The sequence below is a fragment of the Aotus nancymaae genome, unplaced genomic scaffold (assembly GCF_030222135.1).
Source record: "Aotus nancymaae isolate 86718 unplaced genomic scaffold, 86718_ANA_hifiasm-v0.15.2.pri h1tg000032l_0, whole genome shotgun sequence".
Taxonomy (NCBI): domain Eukaryota; kingdom Metazoa; phylum Chordata; class Mammalia; order Primates; family Aotidae; genus Aotus; species Aotus nancymaae.
In genome coordinates this window covers 22,739,282-22,762,181 of record NW_026988445.1, presented here as the reverse complement: position 1 = coordinate 22,762,181, position 22,900 = coordinate 22,739,282, and the positions used below count along the sequence as shown (strand labels likewise).

The 22,900-nt window shown below is 36.3% G+C and overlaps 1 protein-coding gene across 6 annotated transcripts in view; it reads right to left on the bottom strand.

The window, feature by feature from the left end:
- The window catches only part of RYR2 (ryanodine receptor 2), a 784,705-nt gene that overhangs the window by 172,401 nt on the left and 589,404 nt on the right, over positions 1–22,900 (bottom strand). For all 6 annotated transcript variants that reach the window (XM_064383634.1, XM_064383629.1, XM_064383631.1 and 3 more), the window contains 8 exons: positions 21,428–21,591; positions 18,586–18,664; positions 15,943–16,032; positions 14,744–14,881; positions 10,018–10,095; positions 8,434–8,509; positions 3,594–3,717; positions 2,788–2,903 (listed from right to left, as the gene is read on the bottom strand). In XM_064383634.1, the coding sequence (XP_064239704.1) occupies positions 2,788–2,903; positions 3,594–3,717; positions 8,434–8,509; positions 10,018–10,095; positions 14,744–14,881; positions 15,943–16,032; positions 18,586–18,664; positions 21,428–21,591 (865 nt within the window). The remainder of the gene's footprint in view (positions 1–2,787; positions 2,904–3,593; positions 3,718–8,433; positions 8,510–10,017; positions 10,096–14,743; positions 14,882–15,942; positions 16,033–18,585; positions 18,665–21,427; positions 21,592–22,900) is intronic.

The window sequence follows — 22,900 nt, the reverse complement described above, 5'->3', positions numbered from 1 at the left end:
GGCCTTTCTTACCTCCTTCATGCATATGTTAATAGACGAGGTAATAATAAACTATAATAACCACGAAGGCAAGCAAAACATATTGGAGAGCTAAAAAACTCAGAATTGGACATCAGGTTTTAGTAAAATTTGTAAGCAGAGCTTCCAGATACTTAAAAGCCAAGCTGACTTTTACTTGAAAAAGTTATTTTGCACAAATAAAAATAAAAATAACTTGAGATAATAGTTTATCAAATTTTAGACAAAAATACAAAATAACTTTTAGGGAATTTAGGCAATTATTTTATAATTTCAGAATGCTCTCCCCATGAACAAGTAAAAGGAAATTAGAGGGTTTTTTTTTTTTGAGACAGTTTTGCTCTTGTTGCCCAGGCTGGAGTGCAATGGTGCGATCTTGGCTCACCACAACCTCCACCTCCCAGGTTCAAGCAATTGTCCTTCCTCAGTCCCCCAAGTAGCTGGGATTACAGGCATGCACCACCACGCCTGGCTAATTTTGTATTTTTAGTAGAGACGGGGTTTCTGCATGTTGGTCAGGCTGGTCTCAAACTCTCAATCTGATGATCCACCTGCCTTGGACTCCCTAAATGCTGGGATTATGGGCATGAGCCACTGCGCCCAGCCAAAAATTGTGGTTTTTTAACACTTGCAAATGTAATTTGCATGCCACTTTGGCATCTGAATCTCTTTTAAGCACATTATGCAAAATGGCTGGATTCATATAAGAGACTTTCTCATATAATGTTATGTCAAGACAAAATTTTGTACACAGCCAAATCTGCTAATATTTCAATGAGTAGGAAATGTCTTTTACTACATCCTTTAAAAAATGCTTATATGCAAAATGTGAAAAAGATTTGGAGGGAATACAATCTATGGTATAATACAAAAATTATAAAAAGTCATATGCATATTTTTACTGCCACAATTAACTTAGGTCTAGGAATGACCACATTAGAGACGTGCTGAAAGTCACTAAAGTAAAGGAGAAAGCGAGAAGGCAATATAGCAGTTTCACAGGCGAGAACAACGAAAGAGGGAAATTAAAATAAACATGATATTGACAATCACAGCTCTATCTGCTCCTGTAACAGCGTTCTTGTACCTAATTTGCCCTGGCAAAGCCATCTGAAAACAGTACGTATAACACCAGAAACTATGAAAAATGTTATTTGGTTGGGCTCTGTCATTGTAGCCTACCTTCTCTCCAGTGTTCTGTTTATAAGACCCTCTACCCTGTGGTAAGAATGAAATGTGTCAAGTGGGTGAATGTCCCCTGGAGTGAGATTCTCACACCCCTATATATGAAAACTGTACTAGGGAGTTTATTCAGAAATGTGAATAAAGTGTGAATAATACCTAAACACATTTCTTCCCTTCAAATTTGTGTTTGTATTCTCCAATGTGAAGGTAAAAAACAACCAACTTTCTTGTTCCTTTGATGACTCTTTTTTTCTCTCCTGTCCTTTGCTTCTCCAAAAACAAGACTGGATATTAGAGTTGCTATCCATATCGGATCCTTTCAAATGTGGATCAGAAATTGCAATATTTAGATTTGTGTGTAAAAGCTTCAACAATTCACCCCTACCTCATTTTTGTTCTTGTGTTAAATTTCATTAATTCAGATCAATTTGGCTACATATTAGGATGAATCAGGAATCATATTTTTTAAAATTACAAATGAGTCATAGAGAGATTACAGATTATAAATTAGCTTGTAGAGTAAGTTCTTATGAAAAAGATGGCTTTGAAGAGAGCAATAATATAGCATTTGAACTGTAAAGGCAGGTTGAAAGAGAAGTCAGTTGTTCATGAGAGCAATGCTTAACTGGAAAATCTTTCATCACATTTAGGATACAAGAGGCCAGAAAGAAGAAAATACCAGAGCTCTAATTTCGACAAACTTTAATCTGATGCTATGCCAGAAACTAGATTTACATCCTAAGAAAAATTGAAGCTAAGGGATCCAAGATAAATAGTCCCAGAGGAAAGGTGTTGAAAGACAAAAGGAGTAAGTGTTAAAAACAAAGAGAAAACCTTGAGCACAAAAATGAAAATAAAAGAATAAGCACCAGAAGAGCACACTGTTTTCAAAAGGGAACAAACTGGACTTCCTCACGTCATATCACCACGCAGTGGCTGGAAGGTGATCTGACATTAAGGTAAGCAATTAACAAGCTGAATTTTAATTCAACAATGCGGGAGGATCATAAAATAAAGAAGTGACCACAGGCTGCTTTGATTATCTGTGCTGAATCTAAGACTTGAAGAATAAGGTTTTAAAAATTCTGAGATGGCACTGGGCCAGATGGGGAAGAGGTCTTCCATTGTACCCTAAGAGCATAATAAAGTATTCTGCACTGCAGATACTCCAGTGTTAACGTGTTTCCCTATAAAGACTAAATTCGAGGCCTCTACAGTGTTTACAAATTTGAAAATCCATAGTTTGGGAAGTTTTTCTTATGGGTAATTAATTTCATAGGCAAGATTTAACTCTCCCTTAAAATGTTGATGTCCTTCCAATGTATTATTCAAAATGAAAAAAATAAATACCAATAAACATTAAAGAGAACAGCTTATATGTTAGATTTTTTAAAGTTCACAAACTTGACTCACTGCAAGAACTTGTCAGTATATTGACTGTTGAACTCTACTTAGTAGTACAATGAAGAGATGGGTTTATACCATCACACATAGCTCAGCAGTCTGTGTTGTTTTACCTCCTGATGTTGGAAACATTAAGAACAACAAAAATTGGGCTATCAGCAATGGGACTATGGTACCTACCAAACTCAAGGATGTACTGATGGGCTTCATCCACATAGCGAATGAGTTGTTGGAGGAAACTGTAGGCAAATCGTTTCTCGATAGAAGGCGTGTCCAGTTCCAGGTCCTTAAATCCTCTGGAACAGCAAAAATGAAATATGGAAAGCAATTTGTACAAAGTCTCTTAGAAGGTAAAATTCTGTGTGTGTGTGTGTGTGTGTGTGTGTGTGTACACACACACAATGTTTTATATATATGTTTATATATATACACACATGTTTATATATATACACACACATTTATATACGTTAATACATATTAACACATATTGTATAACATATATGTGTTATATGTTTATATATAACATTATGTTTATATATGTGTGTATATATATATACACACATATAGATTTTTTTATATATATAAGTTTATATATATATAATTTTGAAGTTTATCTAATATTCTTGTAGTTCAAGGAAAAAAGATTTAATGTATAAAGAATATTTTGCATATGATATGAAGTTTCAGTGAATAACTCTCTTACTATGCAACAAATGTTGCATTTACAAAAACAGAGTCTGATTTTTTGCCGAGTGATTTTGCCTAAATGATGGATGGTGATTTAATATAAACAGCAAAAGGAACTCAGATATGTGGCACACAGCTAGGGGTGTTAATGTTTCTGATGTGTGTTATTTTAAACATACTAAATAGTAGTTCTAAGATGTAAACGGATCATTGAATTCATTTGCAGCTTTAAATATGATGAGGATTTTAAAATATTCACTCTTACGAAAAGAGTGTAATCAGGGTATGTGTACTTTTACCTGGATACAGCATATCCATTGATCTGCAAGAACTTGAGGATGTCCTGTGCTTTTTCTCTATCCTTGGCTTTCTCTTTGGCTGTCAGTGTGTCATAGGGAACCAGCAGGGGATGGTTTCCTCCTCCTAAGCGTATGTCAGGACAAGAACACAGCATAGCAGTTTAAAAATAATCTGAGATGAGACACAGATATATAATTGGACCACACTATAAAACTTTTCATATCCTTTAGTAATACATAGAGGATATAAGACTCTTCTGTCTGCCTTTAATGTTTCAATTAATTCAGGAAAATTATTCAAAGAAAGACTGTGCATATGCCTTCTAAGAGGCAGTTAAAACATGAATATGCGGCCAGGCATGGTGGCTCATGCCTGTAATCCCAGCACTATGGGAGGCTGAGGTGGGTGGATCATGAAGTCAGGAGTTTGAGACCAGCCTGGCTAATACAGTGAAACCTCTTCTCTACTAAAAATACAAAAAAATTAGCCAGGCATGGTGGCACACGCCTGTTGTCTCAGCTACTTGGGAGGATGAGGCAGGAGAATCGTTTGAACCTGGGAGGCGGAGGTTACAGTGAGCCGAGATCATGCCACTACACTCCAGCTTGGGCGACAGAGCAAGACTCAGTCTCAAAGAAAAAACAAACTATGAACATGCATGCGTTTGTAATACTGAGTGTCAATAATATCTGCATTCGTCAATGAGAGGAAGGCAGCTGTATTCTCTTCTCTGTTCAAAGCAATTCTGAACGTGGAGAGTGGAAATAAATGCTAAATCATACTTAGCTGGATATGCTTCATTTTCTGCCCCACAGAGAGAAGAGAAAGTCTTAAATATGGAATTTTTATTATATCTCTCAGATCAGAGAGTACTTTGTAGTCACATTATTTATAAATATATAAAAACCGTAGGTGGATGTGCTAAATTAAAAGTGGATCATGCTTAATTGTCTAATACTTGACTTTAAAACATTTGAGCTAGTAAATTTTAGCAAGAGTCTAGATTTCTAGTATACTTATCTTGGTAAGAAATACTTACTAAAAGAAGTCTATCAGATTTAAAACTTCTAGAAAATATGTAAATTTAAAAACACTAATAAGAAATAAAACCTTTCTAAAATTGTAAATTATGTTAAAATGTGGGTTAAAATGTTGCAAAAATTATAAACATATTTAAACATGGTCTGTTAATTTCAAATGTAAAGATATGCTACAAAGAATGCTATTAAAGCAGCAGCAGACTGAACAGCATGGTATACTGCACATTTAACACTTACAAAACATGTATGGTAATATATATTGTGTGGGAAGCTGAACTACCTTGAAATACAACTGCTAAGGGAATTTCAAGGAAGGGAAATTCCAGGAAGAATAATTGAGAACAAATATTGTTTGAATTATAACAACATACAGCCTATTAAATCAGTTTCCAATACAGTTAGTCAGGAGCTACTGCAACAATCACAAATGTTGGATTTGCCCTACACGATAAATAAGCAAGCAAAGGAGGAAATGTTCTGCTGGCTTTGACTGAGAGCGCCATCTACAGACATCGAATCACCCGCTGAACTTCATTTAATACCATTAGATGACACTGTGCTATTGTAAATGCAAGGTAGTGATCAAGAACTACCAACTTAACGAATGCTATAGCAAGGAGTAATCAGTTACTTCACAGTTTATTAGTAATACCAAGCATAATACAGGTATCAGAAGACAATGGTGACAAACACTTGTGAACAGCAAAAGGGTATAGAATATGTTACTAAGTTTAGTAGGAACCAAATCTGACCTCTGTCCTCATCAAAGATGTAATTTAACAGGACTCTTTATTAGGCTACTATAATTAACAATTTATTATGTATTTTCAAATAGCTACAAAAGCAGATTTTGAATGCGCCCAACACAAAGAAATGATAAGTATTTGAGGTGATAGATATACTGATTATCCTGATTTGATCATTACACACTGTATACATGTATGCAAATATCACTGTAACTCATAAATATAGATAATTATGTATCAGTTAAATACAAAAGCAAAAATATTTTTAAACTCAAGCATCAAATTCAATCACCCTGATTTAATCAACCATCACCTAGTTTAAACTCCATAACTGCATTTAGTCCTAGAGAATGCTATTAATTTGGCAACTTAATTTGTCATCTGTGACTTGGGGGCCACAGACCAATAAGTTATTGAGGGGGGGAAGTGGGGAGAGAAAGAGAGAGACACAGAAAGAGGTCTATAATTTAAAAATCCTAGGAATACAAAGTACTCATTAACTCTTCGCACCCTATTAGACCTCCCCTGATGTAGATGGCTAAGGTATTTTAAAGCCTGCCAGGTGACTGAAACCTACTGTGCTTCTAACAAGCAGTGTGACCATGGACATTTACCTTGCTCTTCTACCCTCATCTTTCCTATTTATGACATAGGTGTAGACATCTTGTGCTGAAGGAAACTAGCTATATGGAGAGGTAAATATATTAGCAGTAATTCCAAGGATATTACCAAACATACTAGCATGGACTCATGAACCCATTCATACTAAAGGGTAAAAAAACACTTGACACCAGTGAGTTGTCTGTGGCTTAAAAACAGGTGATCATAGTACAAAACACTTGAAGTGGCAGTGGGAAAATGACGTTTTTTACTAATTTGGGAGCACTGATCATACTTTTTGGATTTACACTCCTTTATTTCTATTAACTCTTTATGGCATCTGATTTTCCCTCAGACTTTTGTAGACTCCAAAAGAGCACTGACGATCAGATGACTAAAGCAAGCAAAAGAGGCATTTAAAAAATTTGTCCTAAAGCAGATTCATCTTCTCTGCACAGATGCAGGGATGTTGAAAGAGAACAGAATGGTGAAAACAAAATTGTGCAGCTTTGGGACTGATTCTTTTACTGTTTCTGACTTCTCATTTCTATTACACACACACACACACACACACACACACACACACCAGGATCAGGATATTGGGTGGTGACAGATTCCTTCCACTGCCTACAACTGCTAGCTATGAGGCTCCTCCCCACTATTAATGTCCCTGATCGAGAAAACAACTTCGATAAAAAGACACATATAGTTTCTATTCTGAAACTGTCCACAGTCTGTAACCTAACTTCTATTTCCAAGACTCATTTCTCTGGTTTGTTAATCTCAATAACCTAAAAGCCAGGATCCAGGACTGTATATTTCAACATCTTTCCTACTGGTCTGATATTTTGGTTCTAAACAATTTCCTGTTTTAAAATGAGATCCATGTGGGCAGTAAGAGAATTAAAGACCGTAAGGACAAATTTCCCCTACCTCGCCACTTAGTCTGCGGCAACTGGGTTAGTTTCCCAACTACACAATAGACATTTGAGCCAATACAAGTTGTATGCAGAAGTATGGTCATCCCATTTACAAATGGTATGGCTTAAATAAAACAAACATTGGCCTGGCTCAGAAATTTAAAGTAATGATGGTCTTCTATCATGCTTATTTAGAAAAGCATATAAGTTGAGTATATCTAATCTAAAAATCCAAAATCCAGATGTTTCAAAATCACAAACTTTTTGAATGTCTACATGATACTCAAAGGAAACGCTCAATGGAGCATTTAAAAGTTCGGATTTTGGACCTGGGATCCTGAACCAGTAAGTATATGCAAATATTTAAAAATCTGAAAAAATAAAAAATTTCTAACAGTTTTGGTTCCAAACATTTTACGTAAGGGAGAGTCAACTTGTAATAAGATAGCTGCTTATTATTTTTAATTTTAACTCTACCATAGTGGCTGAAACATAGTTGAGAAAAAAAGGAAGATTTTTTTCCATATAATCCGCTCATGTCATAAGCAGTGATTTTGTTTACGAGTTATGCAGGCAATGCCCTGTCAAGAATTTCACAAAACAGAACTCTGTGACTCATCTGCCATCCATCCATTCATCTATACATCCATGAGCCAAAAAGTGAATTGATCACTCATTTACCAAACATTTATGGGGTGGTTTTAGAATACAGGCATATTATCCCTGAGCAGCATTTTGAAATTGGCAATTTAAAAATGTAAAATCTGGCTGGGCACAGTGGCTCACGCCTGTAATCCCAGCACTTTGGGAGGCGGAGGCGGATGGATCATGAGATCAGGAGTTCCAGATCAGCCTGACCAACATAGTGAAACCCCGTCTCTACTAAAAATACAAAAATTAGCTGGGCGTGGTGACGCGTGCCTGTAGTTCCAGCTATTCGGGAGGCTGAGGCAAGAAAATTGCTTGAACCCAGCAGAGGCTGCAGTGAGCTGAGATTGTGCCACTGCACTCCAGCCTGGCAACACAGCAAAACTCCGTCTCAAAAGAAAAAAAAAAGAGAGAGAGAAATAACCAAGATAACATTAAGAATAATAATAAATAAAAAAAAAAAAACGGGGAAAAGTGCAAGCAATAGCATGTAAGAGACAGTAACATAGCTGGACTAGACAAAGAAAGAGGCCGAGATAGAAAATAAAAAGGGAGGAGACAGGAGACCATGTAAGCTGGGGAAGAGAGTCAGGGACGGAAGTCTAAGTAATTCATAGAACAACTCAGATATCAGGATGAGACGTATAGAAATCTCTAAGCTAAAATGGGTAAAAGACAGCCGTCAAAATTCTGACACACAAGAAAATATATACTAGCAGCTAGGAAATTACAGCATTTCCACCTTCAATCTGTTACAGGCACATTTGAACCATTCTAATTTTAAAAAGTTATAATAAGCTTTTATGTTAAAAAGACTACTTCATCCATATACTCATGTAGTTGATCACTGATTATTTTTTAATAAAGGTTTTTAGAAAATATTACCTTTGGACTCCAACTCCATTTTCTTTTTCTTTGCCCATATATTATGGTAATTTTCAGCCATCATTTCTGCCATAGCCTTAAATGAACAAAAATATTTATTATTTCAATAAGTAAAAAAGGACATTGCTTTCTTTCTTTTCTTTTTTTTTTTTTTTCTTTTTTGAGACAGGGTCTTGCTCTGTCGCCGAGGCTAGAGTGCAGTGGTGCGATCTCAGCTCACTACAACCTCCGCCTCCCGGGTTCAAGCAATTCTCTTGCCTCAGCCTCCCGAGTAGCCGGGATATTACAGGCACACACCATCACGCCTGGCTAATTTTTGTATTTTTAGTAGAGATGGGGTTTCACCATCCTGGCCAGGTTAGTCTCTAACTCCTGACCTTGTGATCCACCCGCCTCAGCCTCCCAAAGTGCTGAGATTACAGGTGTGAGCCACCATGCCCAGCCATGCTAATATGTAATATCAAAATATGCCTTAAAGGAGTAACTCATAGAGTATTAGTGCTATGATACATTTAAAAGATAATGAAACACTCTTCTTTAGAATCTGAATCCCAGAGAACTGTAAGGATTTGCAATATTATAGAGTAACTAAACAGCAGATGAGATTGGTCATTGTTATTCATAATGAGAACATTAATTCAATAATGAAACCAAAATAGCTATGGACTTCAGCAAAGAATATTTTATTTACAAGTTCTTGTTTTAATTTCCACAGCATTAAAAGAAGATTTTAGACTACCCAAGTTCATCTTTCTGTGACCTTTTGGGTTTTGATAAGATTACCTCTAAGATTCTTTTCACATTTGATTTTCAAGCTTACTGTGTCATTTTAATACATTCATATGGGAGCAATAACAAATGGCAAACCAAACAATTCAACAACATGCACACTTTATATTTACATCCTTATTTCTCTTGGAACAATAGTTACCAACAATGATAATATATTATTTGAACACCATATTGACCTATTAACTTTATGTCTCAAGGCAATAAATTCCATCTTACTTTCAAATCTGGTATTTCGAAGTAGGTTGCTTAGTGACAAAAAAGAACAGACGAGACTATGAATGAAGCAAGCAAATGTGATCAATTTCTCTGGAAAAATTAAAAGAAGGCGGACTTTGCACAGAGCATTATTGACCACTTACTCTCTTCTCACAAACAACTATTTAACATAGAGATTTTTAAATGGCTATTATCTCTAAGGAAAATATATTACATGGCTGTACTACCCTAGAAAAAGTTGTATCAACTTGGCTTTTTTGTTTTTGTTGTTTTTGTTTTGAGACTGAGTCTCACTCTGTCACTCAGGCTGGAGTGCAGTGGTGCAATCCCAGCTCACTGCAACCTCCACCTCCAGGTCCAAGCGATTCTCCCACCTCAGCCTCCCAAGTAGCTGCTACGGGCACACGCCACCATGCCTAGCTATCAATTTCGATAGTACTAAAAAATTACTGTGGATCCATTATGAGATCACCACAGTCAAATAAACCATGCTGTGAAATATATGCAGGAAAGTGTTACATAATGCTTCTCAAAAATTAAATTTGGAGACAAGTTTTAAAAGTTAGCAGTACTTACATGCAAGTCTCTAGATAGCGTAACATTGCTCATGTCAATGGCCCGGGGACTGTAACCATGGGCAGCGTCTACAGAAACCTAGATCATTTATGGAAAAAATAGTGCCGCATTAAAAACCTTGTAAAGAGAGACTTAAATTATACTTTAAAACTATAATGCAAACTTCCAAACATAGTGTTTCCTCACATAAAACTGGTAAGTTTCTCTAGAAAATGATGTCGCAAACACATCTCCCACATTAAAATTATATTTGAGTGTCTGAAAATGATTTATGATTGATGATTCCAAAAATTAACTATCAGAATTTGACATATTATGTGATAAATCCAAAATTCTGAAACATTATCTTATGCAAAGGACCATTAAATGTTTGAGTTTCTTACAAATCCAAATTGGCTGTAATGAAATTTACTCTTCCTCATGCAAACAAGAGTTAATGAAAGACATCAATATTTAGAAATGTCTTGATGGTCAAATGTTAGGATAAAATAAAACCAACTTTTAAATTATAACAGTATATCATATGGTATTCAATAATGCATATGGCAATCCTCAAGGAAGAGACTTCTTTAATTTCTGAATCAAAGCTTTAAAAAAATGAAATACATCTCTTCATCAATTTGAAGGAAGTTTCACTACCATCCTGGGCACTTACCTCCTTCCATCCAATGCCATATTATGTGAAAGTGTACCATAGAAATGAGCTCTGCCTCATTTATAAATCTAAAACCATATCTTGATATATTTCATAATTGTGTATATTTTCGTATTAAAAATGGATAAACAAAAAACAAACTAAAACCAAAATGAAAATATAGCTCATTATCATGCTTGTAAAACAAAAGTGAGTGTAACATAGGCTGTAATTAATAATAGGCTCATGAGTGATACTAAACTCACAGGTCAGTTTTGACAGTACCTTGGCTTCTGCGCCTTCGCCATGAGGACACCGTTCAAACCTTGTTCAAAGAAGGCAAACGCCATGCTGGAATGAATCCAGCTATTTCCGTACCTCACTTCCACTTTCTGAGCATCACTTCCCTTTTTGTCTATAAATGTTATCCAGCCACATGGCAGTTCTGGAATCTCAATGGACCTGTCCTGGTTCCAGGGACTGCCATTGGTTCTCTGCTCAAGTAAACTCTGTTAAGTTTAATTTGTCTGAAGTTTTTCTTTTAATATGCTAAATAGACCACCTGCCTCAAAGGCTGGTATGAAATTAGGTAATGGATGTAAAAGCCTTAGCAAAGTTCCTGACACAAAGAAATGGATCAGGAATTTTACTAAATGGCTATTCTCATTGCTAGTATACTATAATTATCACTGCTACCACCATATCTACCATCAACGCCATAGTTCCCATACAGTTGTAGTGAGGAGTGGGTGGACATATTCGGGAGTCATAATTTTGCCTACCACAACATATAAAATCAAAGTCATTATTCTCTCCTTGCTGTCCCCAGCACTCCTATGGTCTTTACCTCACCTAACACAGCTATCGACTTGGAGACCCAAGCTAGAATCCATGGCAATCATCTCAACTTACTCCCCTTGATCCATTATCATGTCTGTGTCCCCACCCAAATTTCATCTTGAATTGTAGCTCCCATAATTCACTCATGTTGTGGGAGGGAACCAGAGGGAGATAACTGAATCATGAGGGCGTTTTCCCCCATACGTTTCTCGTGGTAGTGAATAAGTCTCACAAGATCTGGTGATTTTATAAGGGGAAACCCCTTTCACTTGGCTCCTCCTTCTTCTCTTGTCTGCTGCCATGTGATATACAAGCATCATAACCAGAACACTCACAACATTCTTTCAAAGCAGATGCTCATACCAGCTTCATGTTCAAGATGAGAAAACTGCAGCATACAAAGGTTAACCAGTTTACCCAAGCTCACTTAACTAGCTAGCTACTCAGTGGTGAGGCCAGAATGTCAATCCCGGCCGGCTGTGCCAGAGACTGCCATCGACCACGGACCACACGTATGTCCCTGAGGGAGTACTGAGCCCCGGTGGAAAAAATCTGAGGAATTCAGGCTCAGAATCACTCATCCATTTATATTCCTTATATAAAATGATGCTATAAAAAGTGTTCCTTTAGTCAGAGGAGTTTATACATGATAGAAAATTGCTTTATAGTCACATAGGAAATCATAACAGAAAAAAAGACAAAGAAGCTTAACAAGATAATAGTTGAAAAAGAACACTATAAGGTAAGTAATGGAGAATGAACAATCTATGTTAACAGTTCAAATAATATTGGTTTATGCTTGAAGAACCTTTGGGCAAAAATAATCACAAGAGTTATAAATAGATTTGTGGCCTTTGGTGTATATTACTTCCCATTTCTGAGGCTGATGGAAATATTCTTTCCTTCCCACTTACAGGTCGAAGTGCTATAAACACAAACATACTATTTCATTTACCACTAATGAAATGCTCTCAATAGCAATATTGACATAACAATAGTAACAATAAGAGTTCACATTTAATGACGCAAACTGAGATCAAGTACACAAAAATACATTTTTAGAAAGTAGCACTACTAGGATTTAAGGCCGAGTGGTGCAATTCCATAGCCCTTCCTCTTATCTTACAAACTGTGCCTCTGGGACAAGCATTGCCTAATATTTTGAAATCACATACGAGATTTAAGAATGAATTTCATAAATCACATGTCACTGTAAAAATCACTAAGACATGAGAGATAGTTCTATGGGTTAATAGAATCTATTGAGGGCTTATCATTAGAACAGAAAGGAGAAAGGGAAAGGGGAGTGATATAAAATATGTACAATTTTAAATTAGAGTACATACTTTTTGCTATTAAGAGCACGGGGAGAATCTACCTTATTTTTCATGAAGCTTAAAGTCAGCTCCATTTGTAGTAATTTCTTGTTTCTTATCTACCTTACAGAATAATTTTTTAAAAATCATCACTTTCTGTATACTGCATAGTACGTATCACTAGTCCCACCTTACTGTACCGTGTTGTAATAGATTTAACTTCACCTTATCTCTCTTTTATGATGTTTAAGATTAGAATTGTCTTGTTATCTTTGTATTCTTATTACTTACTATGCAGTTCGTGCTCAGCATTTGTTGAAACAGATTTAAATAAAAGCTAATCTACTTAGAAAAGTACACAGACACAAAAAATAGGTGAAATACACTCTTACAGCCTCCATCCACATATGATACATCCCAAAGGCAAATTAATGTAAAATATGCCCAAATCAGAACTCAGTTTATTTAAAAGTATATTTTGTAAGAGTAGTAATACAGGAGCGTGTCTTAGTCTGTTCAAGGTGCTATAACAAAATGCCATAATGTGGGCAGCTTACAGACAATAAACATTTATTTTTCACAGTCTGGGGTTGGGAAGTTTCAGCTCAAGGCACTGGCAGATTCATTGTCTGTTGAGGCCCTGCTTCCTGGTTCACAGATGGTAACATCTTGCTGTGTCCTCACATAGTTAAAGAGGGAAAGCAACTTTCTTGGACCTCTTTTATAAGGACACTTATAAAAATAGAGTGTCCCATTCATGAGAACGCTGCCCCGTGATCTCATTAACTTCCAAAGGCCCAGCCTCCCAATACCATCACACTGGAAGTTAGGATACTATAACATAAAATTTGAAGAAACATTCAGATCAGACCAGTACATAAATAATTATAGAATAATACAAGGTAGAAAATTAGGGACAAGAATAGATATAGGTCTATTGTAGTTTATGTGATAAAAATCTGTTTAGATGAAATTATAACTTGAAGGTCTACATAATTTTGCTCAAATTCTTAAGTACTTTATTCATGGAGAGGTGGGAAAAAAGTGATTAAATGTAAGAGATGACAATAAATGGTTTCACAAATTTTTTAAAAAGTGTATTTCAAATAGGAAGCATGTGAAGTACATGCTGTCACTCCCTCATTTTTTTTAAAAAAAGGATTATCTGTGTAAAATAGCAATGATAAACAATATTTGGTGTAAACCAAATACATAGTGAACTGAGGGGTCAGAAAAAGAAGAATGACAGGTTTAACTCCCAGGAGAAATGAGAGGGTCAAAGGGAAGCAGCTCACATGACCTTGTGATTAAATGTTAACAGGGGCTATTTGGTTTCCACCCTAAACCCTAGCTTTTCCACACTCAGGCTGTGCCTTACTCTTGCCACCTTGAGCACTGAAGACCTATGGGTAGAGTCTTGCTTGTTGGTGGAACTCCTTTGATGTGGCCCAGAAGCAACATCTTCTGTGAATTCTTGCTCTGCCTGTGTAGCCGTATACCTTCCCTCTGCAGACAGGAGCACTCCTGTGTGTTCTAGATCTGGATCACGACTGTCTGAACACCCTACTGTTTCCTAAGAACCAACCCTCAGATCCCACTGGAAGTGAGAAGAAAGCTCTATAGACAAACTAGCTGTAGCGAATGAACATGATGTACCGCTTTCATTAGGAAAACTTCAAGACCTTACAACTGGTTACTTCTATGCTATCCAGGAAAAGGAAGGCTTGCACATGAAGTCCAGTCACTTAATCATCATTTAACCTCCCTTCAAACTAAATAAAAAGTAATACAGCTTTTTTCTCTTCCTTCTAAATTTTGTGACGCTTCAGCATTTTCAAATTATTTTTTAGAAAAACCCAATAATTAAATTAAAAAATAAAATTATTTAATCCATAACATAAACAGTTGATTCATCACTGTGATGATGAATTCTTACCTGGCTCGTCTGAGAAATACGACGAGTTCGGTTGTAAAGGGCCATGCTGTCTCCCTCCCGAGTTCTTTCAATTCTCCAACCCCAAGCCAGCATCGTTTTTAAAGATTCTTTGATTGGCCAACGATAAATTTCTTTTTCCTAGAGAACAAAAAACAAAAAAACAACGATATATTATGAATGGAAATAAAAATTTTAAGTGTTTAATGCATTGCTCTAAAATAGACTGCCTTCAGTTTTTAAAAATTTGATGAGCATAGCTTATTTAAAAATAAAAAAGGAAAGTAAAATTCTAAAAAGCAGAGTGTGAGCAGAGATCTAGTTTCACTAATGTTACTAAGAGGGATCCTCGCTTTGTTCATTATATAGCATCAAGGTCAATTTCCTCTAGCTTCCCAGTTCCTAGGACCTTACACAGCAACTAGAAGGCAGAGACAGAGAAAAAAAGGGCAGCTTATGTGATATACATGTGACTCACAATGAAGTGAAATCCTTTTCATTTTACTTGTCAAGATATTCATTTTTTCCCAAAGAAGTAAAATATATGAAAATCTATACATAATAAGCACATTATTACTTTATCATCACTTATCAAGAAACTCTTAAGCATGGTAAGATTTTGGTTTGTTTTTGTTTTGGTTTGGTTTTTTTTTTTGAGACACAGTCTTACTCTGTGGCCCAGGCTGGAGTGCGGTGGCATGATCTCGGCTCACTACAACCTTCGCCTCCCGGGTTCAAGCGATTCTCTGGCCTCAGCCTCCCGAGTAGCTGGAACTACACGCATGTGCCACCATGCCCAGCTAATTTTTTGTATTTTTAGTCGAGACGGGTTTCACTGTGTTAGCCAGGATGGTCTCAATCTCCTGACCTCATGAGCCATCTGCCTTGGCCTCCCAAAGTGCTGGGATTACAGGCGTGAGCCACCGTGCCTGGCCGATAAGATTTTTTAAAGTATTTAAAAATATGAAAGAGGAATAAAAACCAAAAAGAAAAAGAAAAATGTTAAGGAGAGAAGAGAATAAACACAGAAACACTGATGAAAATAAGAATAGAAAGGAAAAGACAAAATATAAATTTTTTTTTAAATGGGACGTTTGGAAAAAAAAATACCAAATTTAAAATAAGACATTTTAATATAAAACTATATAACAAAGAAAAAAATTTCCAAAAGAATAAAAACTTTACAAACTAAAACACCTCACCTTTTCAGACAACAGCTTATATGGCTTCATTAATGGTTGAACCTTAGAAGAGTCTGAATATATTTCTCCATAAATCCATCCATTTGCCAACTGAAAACAAAAAACACAACCATTAAAAATTGTTTTACATGTGTTAATTTTAGAGAGTGTAGATATGCAGGTGTTTAAGTGTGTGTTTGATAAAATAAACCTAAAATAAACTAAGGTAAGGGTTAAGATTGAAATTTTATCCAGCATAAGTCTCTATAAAGATATCCATCTGGTCAGCCGCAGTGGCTCACGTCTGTAATCCCAGCACTTTGGGAGGCTGAGGTGGGTGGATCATGAGGTCAGGAGTTTGAGACCAGCCTGGCCAATGTGGTGAAACCCCGTCTCTACTAAAAAAATAAAAAAAAATTAGCTGGGTGTGGCGATGTGCACCTATAGTCCCAGCTACTTGGGAGCTTGAGGCAGGAGAATTGCTGGAACCCAGGAGGCGGAGGTTACAGTGAGCCGAGATCGCACCACTGCACTCCAGCCTGGCAACAGAGTGAGACTGTGTCTAAAAAACAAACAAACAAACAAAGATATCCATCCTAATTCATGTTGTTTTCTTTTATTTTAAATTCCAGATTCAGGGAGTAAATATGCCAGTTTATTACGTGGATATATTGCATGACGTATTTTCAGTAATCATCTGGAACAAGTCTTTTTATCCAGAGATTAGAAGCACCTGATCTTCCTGAAACAGACGAAGGTCTTGTAATTGTGCCAATAAGCATTCCCATAGGAGGACGCTAAAAGGATGCATGGTCCCAAGGATATTTATTCTAACCCATCTTGGGACCCCACCTGTGAAGTGTAAATATGAAACATGCATTTTAAATGGGAAAACTAGAGTATGCATCTCAGAGTCTTCTCTGAATAATGCCACCTGTTTTACCCATTCTTTCATCAAACTGTCTCTCAACACATTCATTCCATGCTATTTTGCCCATATGTACATATCACCATTTCCCTATATCATTTCTGCCTACAGAATCTGAGTAATTAGACTGGAATATCTTCCTGTAATATTCCTCTCCATCACCAACTCCACCCACTCAGTACTTAGTGGAGTTTTTGTATAAGATCTATCCTTACTGACTTACCTAGTAAATCAATTACCGAATGAAGAACCAGACATTTATCAAAACCAACAACAAAGGGTTTCTAAGAGGGACTGAAAGGCTGGCTGTCCAGGGCAAAGTTTGAAACTCAACATGACATCTCTAGCATGATGATCTTGATTTGTTACGTAGCGTTCACATCCTTTGGAAGCAACCTTTGGTGTCTGATTCTCATTTCACCAAATCAATAGATGAGTATTTTAGGTTCTTGAACCATCTCAACAACTTCTCTGACGAACCTACTTTATCCTCTGTCAAGTTTAGACTGGGCTCAACTGAAATGTGAATATTTGGGCATAAGATACCCTTTAGAAAAATCTCATAATATGCAGAAATTATCTTACAGATGGAGCTACTTTAGTTTTCTCATTTGTGTTTGCTTTCCTTGAAAACACCAAAAAAGTCACCCGGCCGATGTAACCTATTTCAGCAAACTGCAGATCTAGTTGGTAGTAAGAAATACAACAGAAGAGTAGAAGAGGTAAATAATTGTTAAATACTGATTAAGAATTTTCGGCCGGGTGCGATGGCTCAAGCCTATAATCCCAGCACTTTGGGAGGCCGAGGCAGGTGGATCACAAGGTCAAGAGATCGAGACCATCCTGGTCAACAAGGTGAAACTCCATCTCTACTAAAAATACAAAAATTAGCTGGGCATGGTGGCGCACACCTGTAGTCCCAGCTACTCGGGAGGCTGAGGCAGGAGAATCGCTTGAACCCAGGAGGCGGAGGTTGCGGTGAGCTGAGATCGCGCCATTGCACTCCAGCCTGGGTAACAAGAGTGAAACTCCGTCTCAAAAAAAAAAAAAAAAAAGAATTTTCAAGATTTGATCTAATATAGAACTACATATAAAACCTGGCCGGGCATGGTAGCTCATGCCTGTAATCTCAGCCTTTGGGAGGTCTGAGGCCAAGAGTTGGAGCCCAGCCTGGGCAGCATAGCAAGACCCCGTCTCTATAAAAAATATTAACAATTAGCCAGGCGTGGTGGTATACACCTGTAGTCCCAACTACTCAGGAGGTTGAGGCAGGAGGATCGCTTGAGCCCGGTAGTTGCAGGCTGCAGTGAAGAATGATCACACCACTGCACTCCAGTGTGAGCAGAAGAGCAGGACTCAAAAAATAAACAAAACTACATATACAACCAAAGTTTCCTTAAAACGTGACTTCAGAACCCGGGGTCATCACCTACTCCTGAAGCTCTTGGTGATTTTTACTTCACTCCTATAAACAATACATGTTTTAGAAACTATATTTATAATTTAATTAATAGATCTTTTGAAAGCTTAAAATAGTGTTTATTCATATGTGTATCACATTTGTGTTAATGATAGAGCTTTCTAAATATTATTATATAAGCAAATTGTAATTAAGTATTTTTTCCTAATTTAGATCAAGTTCTCATTTTAAAACAGAAAACTGTCCTGGTTAGAAATATCTGAACAGTGATGAGTCATAATAATGACTACTGAATTAGAACGCTCTGACTTTTTACCTTGTCCATTGACCATTTGTCATGGGAATGTTCTGCATATTTGTTAATGAAGTATTCCAACTTCTCAGGAATTGTAATACTATGAGAAAAGTAAAGACAAAAGAGCTTGATTTTCACATAATTTACAGGAAACCATATTAATAATTTACTCACAGCTTACGAATGCTTAGATCCCATCCAAATAAAACTGTTAAATACTACTTTTAACAAAAAATTACATTTTTCCTATATTCAGAATATAAGCCTAGCAGATAATGCTCATCTTATACTGAGTCATATTTTATATGTTAATATAACAAATTAAATATCAGAAAACTATAATAGTAACAATTATTATTAAATAGCTAAATTGAAATCATTAAAATACATTCAAAGATTATTAGGACAATAGATTAGACGAAAAAGAAAAAACAAGCACTAACTTTATGGTTAGACTCAATAAGCTTAAAGACACACTTTTCTCCCTATTTCTTTTTTTCCTTTTTTTTTTTTTTTTTTTTTGAGACGGAGTTTCGCTCTTGTTACCCAGGCTGGAGTGCAATGGCGCGATCTCGGCTCACCACAACCTCCGTCCGCCTCCTGGGTTCAGGCAATTCTCCTGCCTCAGCCTTCTGAGTAGCTGGGATTACAGGCATGCGCCACCATGCCCAGCTAATTTTTTTGTATTTTTAGTAGAGACGGGGTTTCACCATGTTGACCTCTCCCTATTTCTTATTAAGGTTCTTCTCTCTTTTTGACTTAGGTCTCTTCTCCAACAACCATAAATGGATAAAAGACTACTGAAATCTGATCTGTTTCATTTTTTAAAAATGTACCAAACTTTTAAATTAATTTCATTCAACTAGTGATGTGTTAAAAAATTTTGAATATTCATGGTCCACAAATAACATTGCAAATGTTATGAGTATTAACTACAGGGAAAATAATTAACTAACTCCTGCTTTTTGATAATATTTATTCTTGACTCCTTCTGTATTAAATAAATATTTAATTTTGCATTGATGTTGAGGACATGCAAATGATGACCAAGTCTGGTGATAAATCTAAGACTTAAAAGATATCTATGGGCCGGGCACGGTGGCTCATGCCTGTAATCCCAGCACTTTGGGAGGTCGAGGCGGTTGGATCACGAGGTCAAGAGATCGAGACCATCCTGGTCAACATGGTGAAACCCCGTCTCTACTAAAAATACAAAAAATTAGCTGGGCATGGTGGCGCGTGCCTGATCCCAGTTACTCAGGAGGCTGAGGCAGGAGAATTGCCTGAACCCAGGAGGCAGAGGTTGCGGTGAGCCGAGATCACGCCATTGCACTCCAGCCTGGGTAACAAGAGCGAAACTCCGTCTCCAAAAAAAAAAAAGATATCTATGAATGGAAAATTAAATATATATACATATAATTCCATTCATTAATGAATATATCTCAAAGTTAATAAGGCATTAACTTTGAGAATACAATTATACATAAAATCTAGAATTAGATGGTTTGCTGTTATTTTCCAGCCATCACCAGAAATTGAACTATAAGATATACACATACTTCAGAAGTAACATATAAAAAATCATAATCATCTAGAAATCATTGATACCACCATATAAACCTGTATCTGTTAAGAAGTCCCCAAAGGGGCAATCCTAGGTAAATTAATATCCATGCCCACACTTATTAATTAATTGGATTTAATTAACCAACACCAAAACCATGACATTGTTCTGATATTTAAAAATCTCAGATTAGATCATATGTTAGCAAACCACAAACTTACCCATGTAGGAATGTGAACATGTGATATTTTGGTTTACTTACTTCGGAAGAGATACAAAAGATCAATCACATAAGCCAAATACTGGGGGATGGGGAAAAGGGTCTTTTCTTACAGGACTGTCATCAAAGACCAAACATGCAAATTTAAGGCATTATCAAACTAATGGCATACCACTCAGGTTGAAATTCTGATCTGGTTATGGAAGCTAAATCAGCTGGGGGCCACTCAGAAGCCTCAAAGTTGAACTCCCAAGCAAATTCGGAAGCCGTGGATAATAACTACCAAGTGTCTACCTTGCTAAAACTCATCTTGCTGAGTCACCACGGAATCAGTAAGATAATGTGGCATGAAGAGGCAGCTTTCCTTGCACATGGAGAACCATGGTCCTACTTAAAAACAGTAACAACAACAAAATGCTCAGACTTCAAACTCCTGAAGTACCCAAACATCCTATTTGTAGAACAAGTTTTGCAACTAAGTACATGTAACAAATTTCATAATGTTAAGTAATGTTGTTTTATCTTTAGCTGTGGTGGTCAAACTGCATTCTAACTGCAGGCTGAATTTTCCATACAAATTCTCATCCGATATTCCCTTCCATCTCCTGCTACGTTTTATCATGCTGAACATCAGCTGTTAACCCTGGGCCTTGCTGAGATGTAGTGATGGGTGAAGTGATTCCCTTGCCACTCACAGAAACAGCTTTGCAATGCATGCTGGGATCATCCTAAGTAAAAGATGTTATATAAAAGTTGACTGTAGTCACTAATAAACATTTAGGGCAATTTTTCAACTAAAAATATAACTGACAAACTTTCTTAATTCTATTATAGATATTACATATACAGAGTCTTGATTATGTTAAGAGTATTCTAGAAGGTACATCTTATCTATTTCTGATGGTGGTATAATCATTATTATTATTACTATCATTTTATAAATTAAAGGGACCCCTATTAAAAGGATACCAATTCAAAGGGGGCATGTATTAGAGAAAGTTCACTTTAGTACCTTATTCAATTTCAGACTTCACACATCATTTACAATAAAAATCTGCTGCAATAGAAAGAGTCCATACTTTGAGGTATCAACAGGTTGTGGGTTAAAGTTCCCTTCAGAATCCATTGATGACTGTTTTTCCATCATACTGACATAATTTGACTCCATGTAGTCTGGAGGCAAAGCTCCCGCAACTGCACTCAGGCAAGGCAGTGCCAGTTTGAAAAGTTCTTGTTCATATTTCTGGGAAAAATGGAGGACCAAAAAAAAAATTACTATATTACTATACGGCAAAAGTTGTCAGCATGATCACCACGGATGACAGAAGGTTGCAGAGGAAAATCTGAATTACCCTGGGCTAACTGAATTCTCTGATAATTCTTTTTCTAGAAAATGAAACACAGCACCTAAAATCCCATCAAACGTAAGAGAAGCTGCAGCTATATTTACTGCAGTTTCTGCCGAAGGAGAATAAAATCTTTGATTCTCCAACACATTGGAAATAAAGTAAACTTTATTTTTTTACTCAGAAATTGTTATGTTTTATTTTTATTATTACCAGTACATCAATTACCACAACTGCTACCACCACATATACATCTTTGGGTTACTGGGAGAAGAGGGTGGGATTATGTATGCCTGGCACTTAGTAGGTGCTTGATAGTTGGTAGTTATTAAATTCAACACAAATGTTATTATAAAATAAGATAGCTCATTAAACTTATTGACAACATTTTCTGTTTTACAATGTTGAGTACTGGACCTTCATACACAGATTTGTAGTATTTCTTCCTTGGTCCACTGTTATCATTGTCACAGTAGTCAGTATTCTTTTTTTAAAAAAATATCTATTATACTTTAAGTTCTGAGGTACATGTGCAGATCGTGCAGGTTTGTTACATAGGTATACATGTGCCATGGTGGTGGTTTGCTGCATCCATTGCCCCGTCATCTACATTAAGTATTTCTCCTAATGCTATCCCTCCCTAATCCCCCTACCCCCTGCTATCCCTCCCCAATCCCCCCACCCCCTGCTATCCCTCCCCAATCCCCCCACCACGAAGTAAACTTTAATACTGTCAATGTGTAAAATATCTTTACAAGATAAATATAATTTCAGTCAATAGGGACTATATTCCTTACAGTTAGTCATAGATAATTCCTGTACATTATAATGACTATATATGAAAAATACATAAAACATAACATTCTAGAGAGTAAGACATTTTAACTGATCCATGTTGCATTATAAAGGTTGGAAAAACAGAATTATGAGCAGGAAAAGAAATTCTATAGAAAGCATGCATAATAAAAATTTATAGGAAGAGGCATTTGTATATTAATGACATAATTAGTTAAACTTACAGATTTTCTAAGAAATAAAAATAGTAATAAATTATCTCACTTTAAATATTCAATTTTAAACAAATGTTGTAAATGATTCTAAAAAATACTTAACGCATTATTTTAAAAGGACTCAGTTTACAAAAGGAAATTCAGTAAGAAAAAGCATTAAAGTGTTACTACCAAAGGTAACTGCAGACAAATTTTC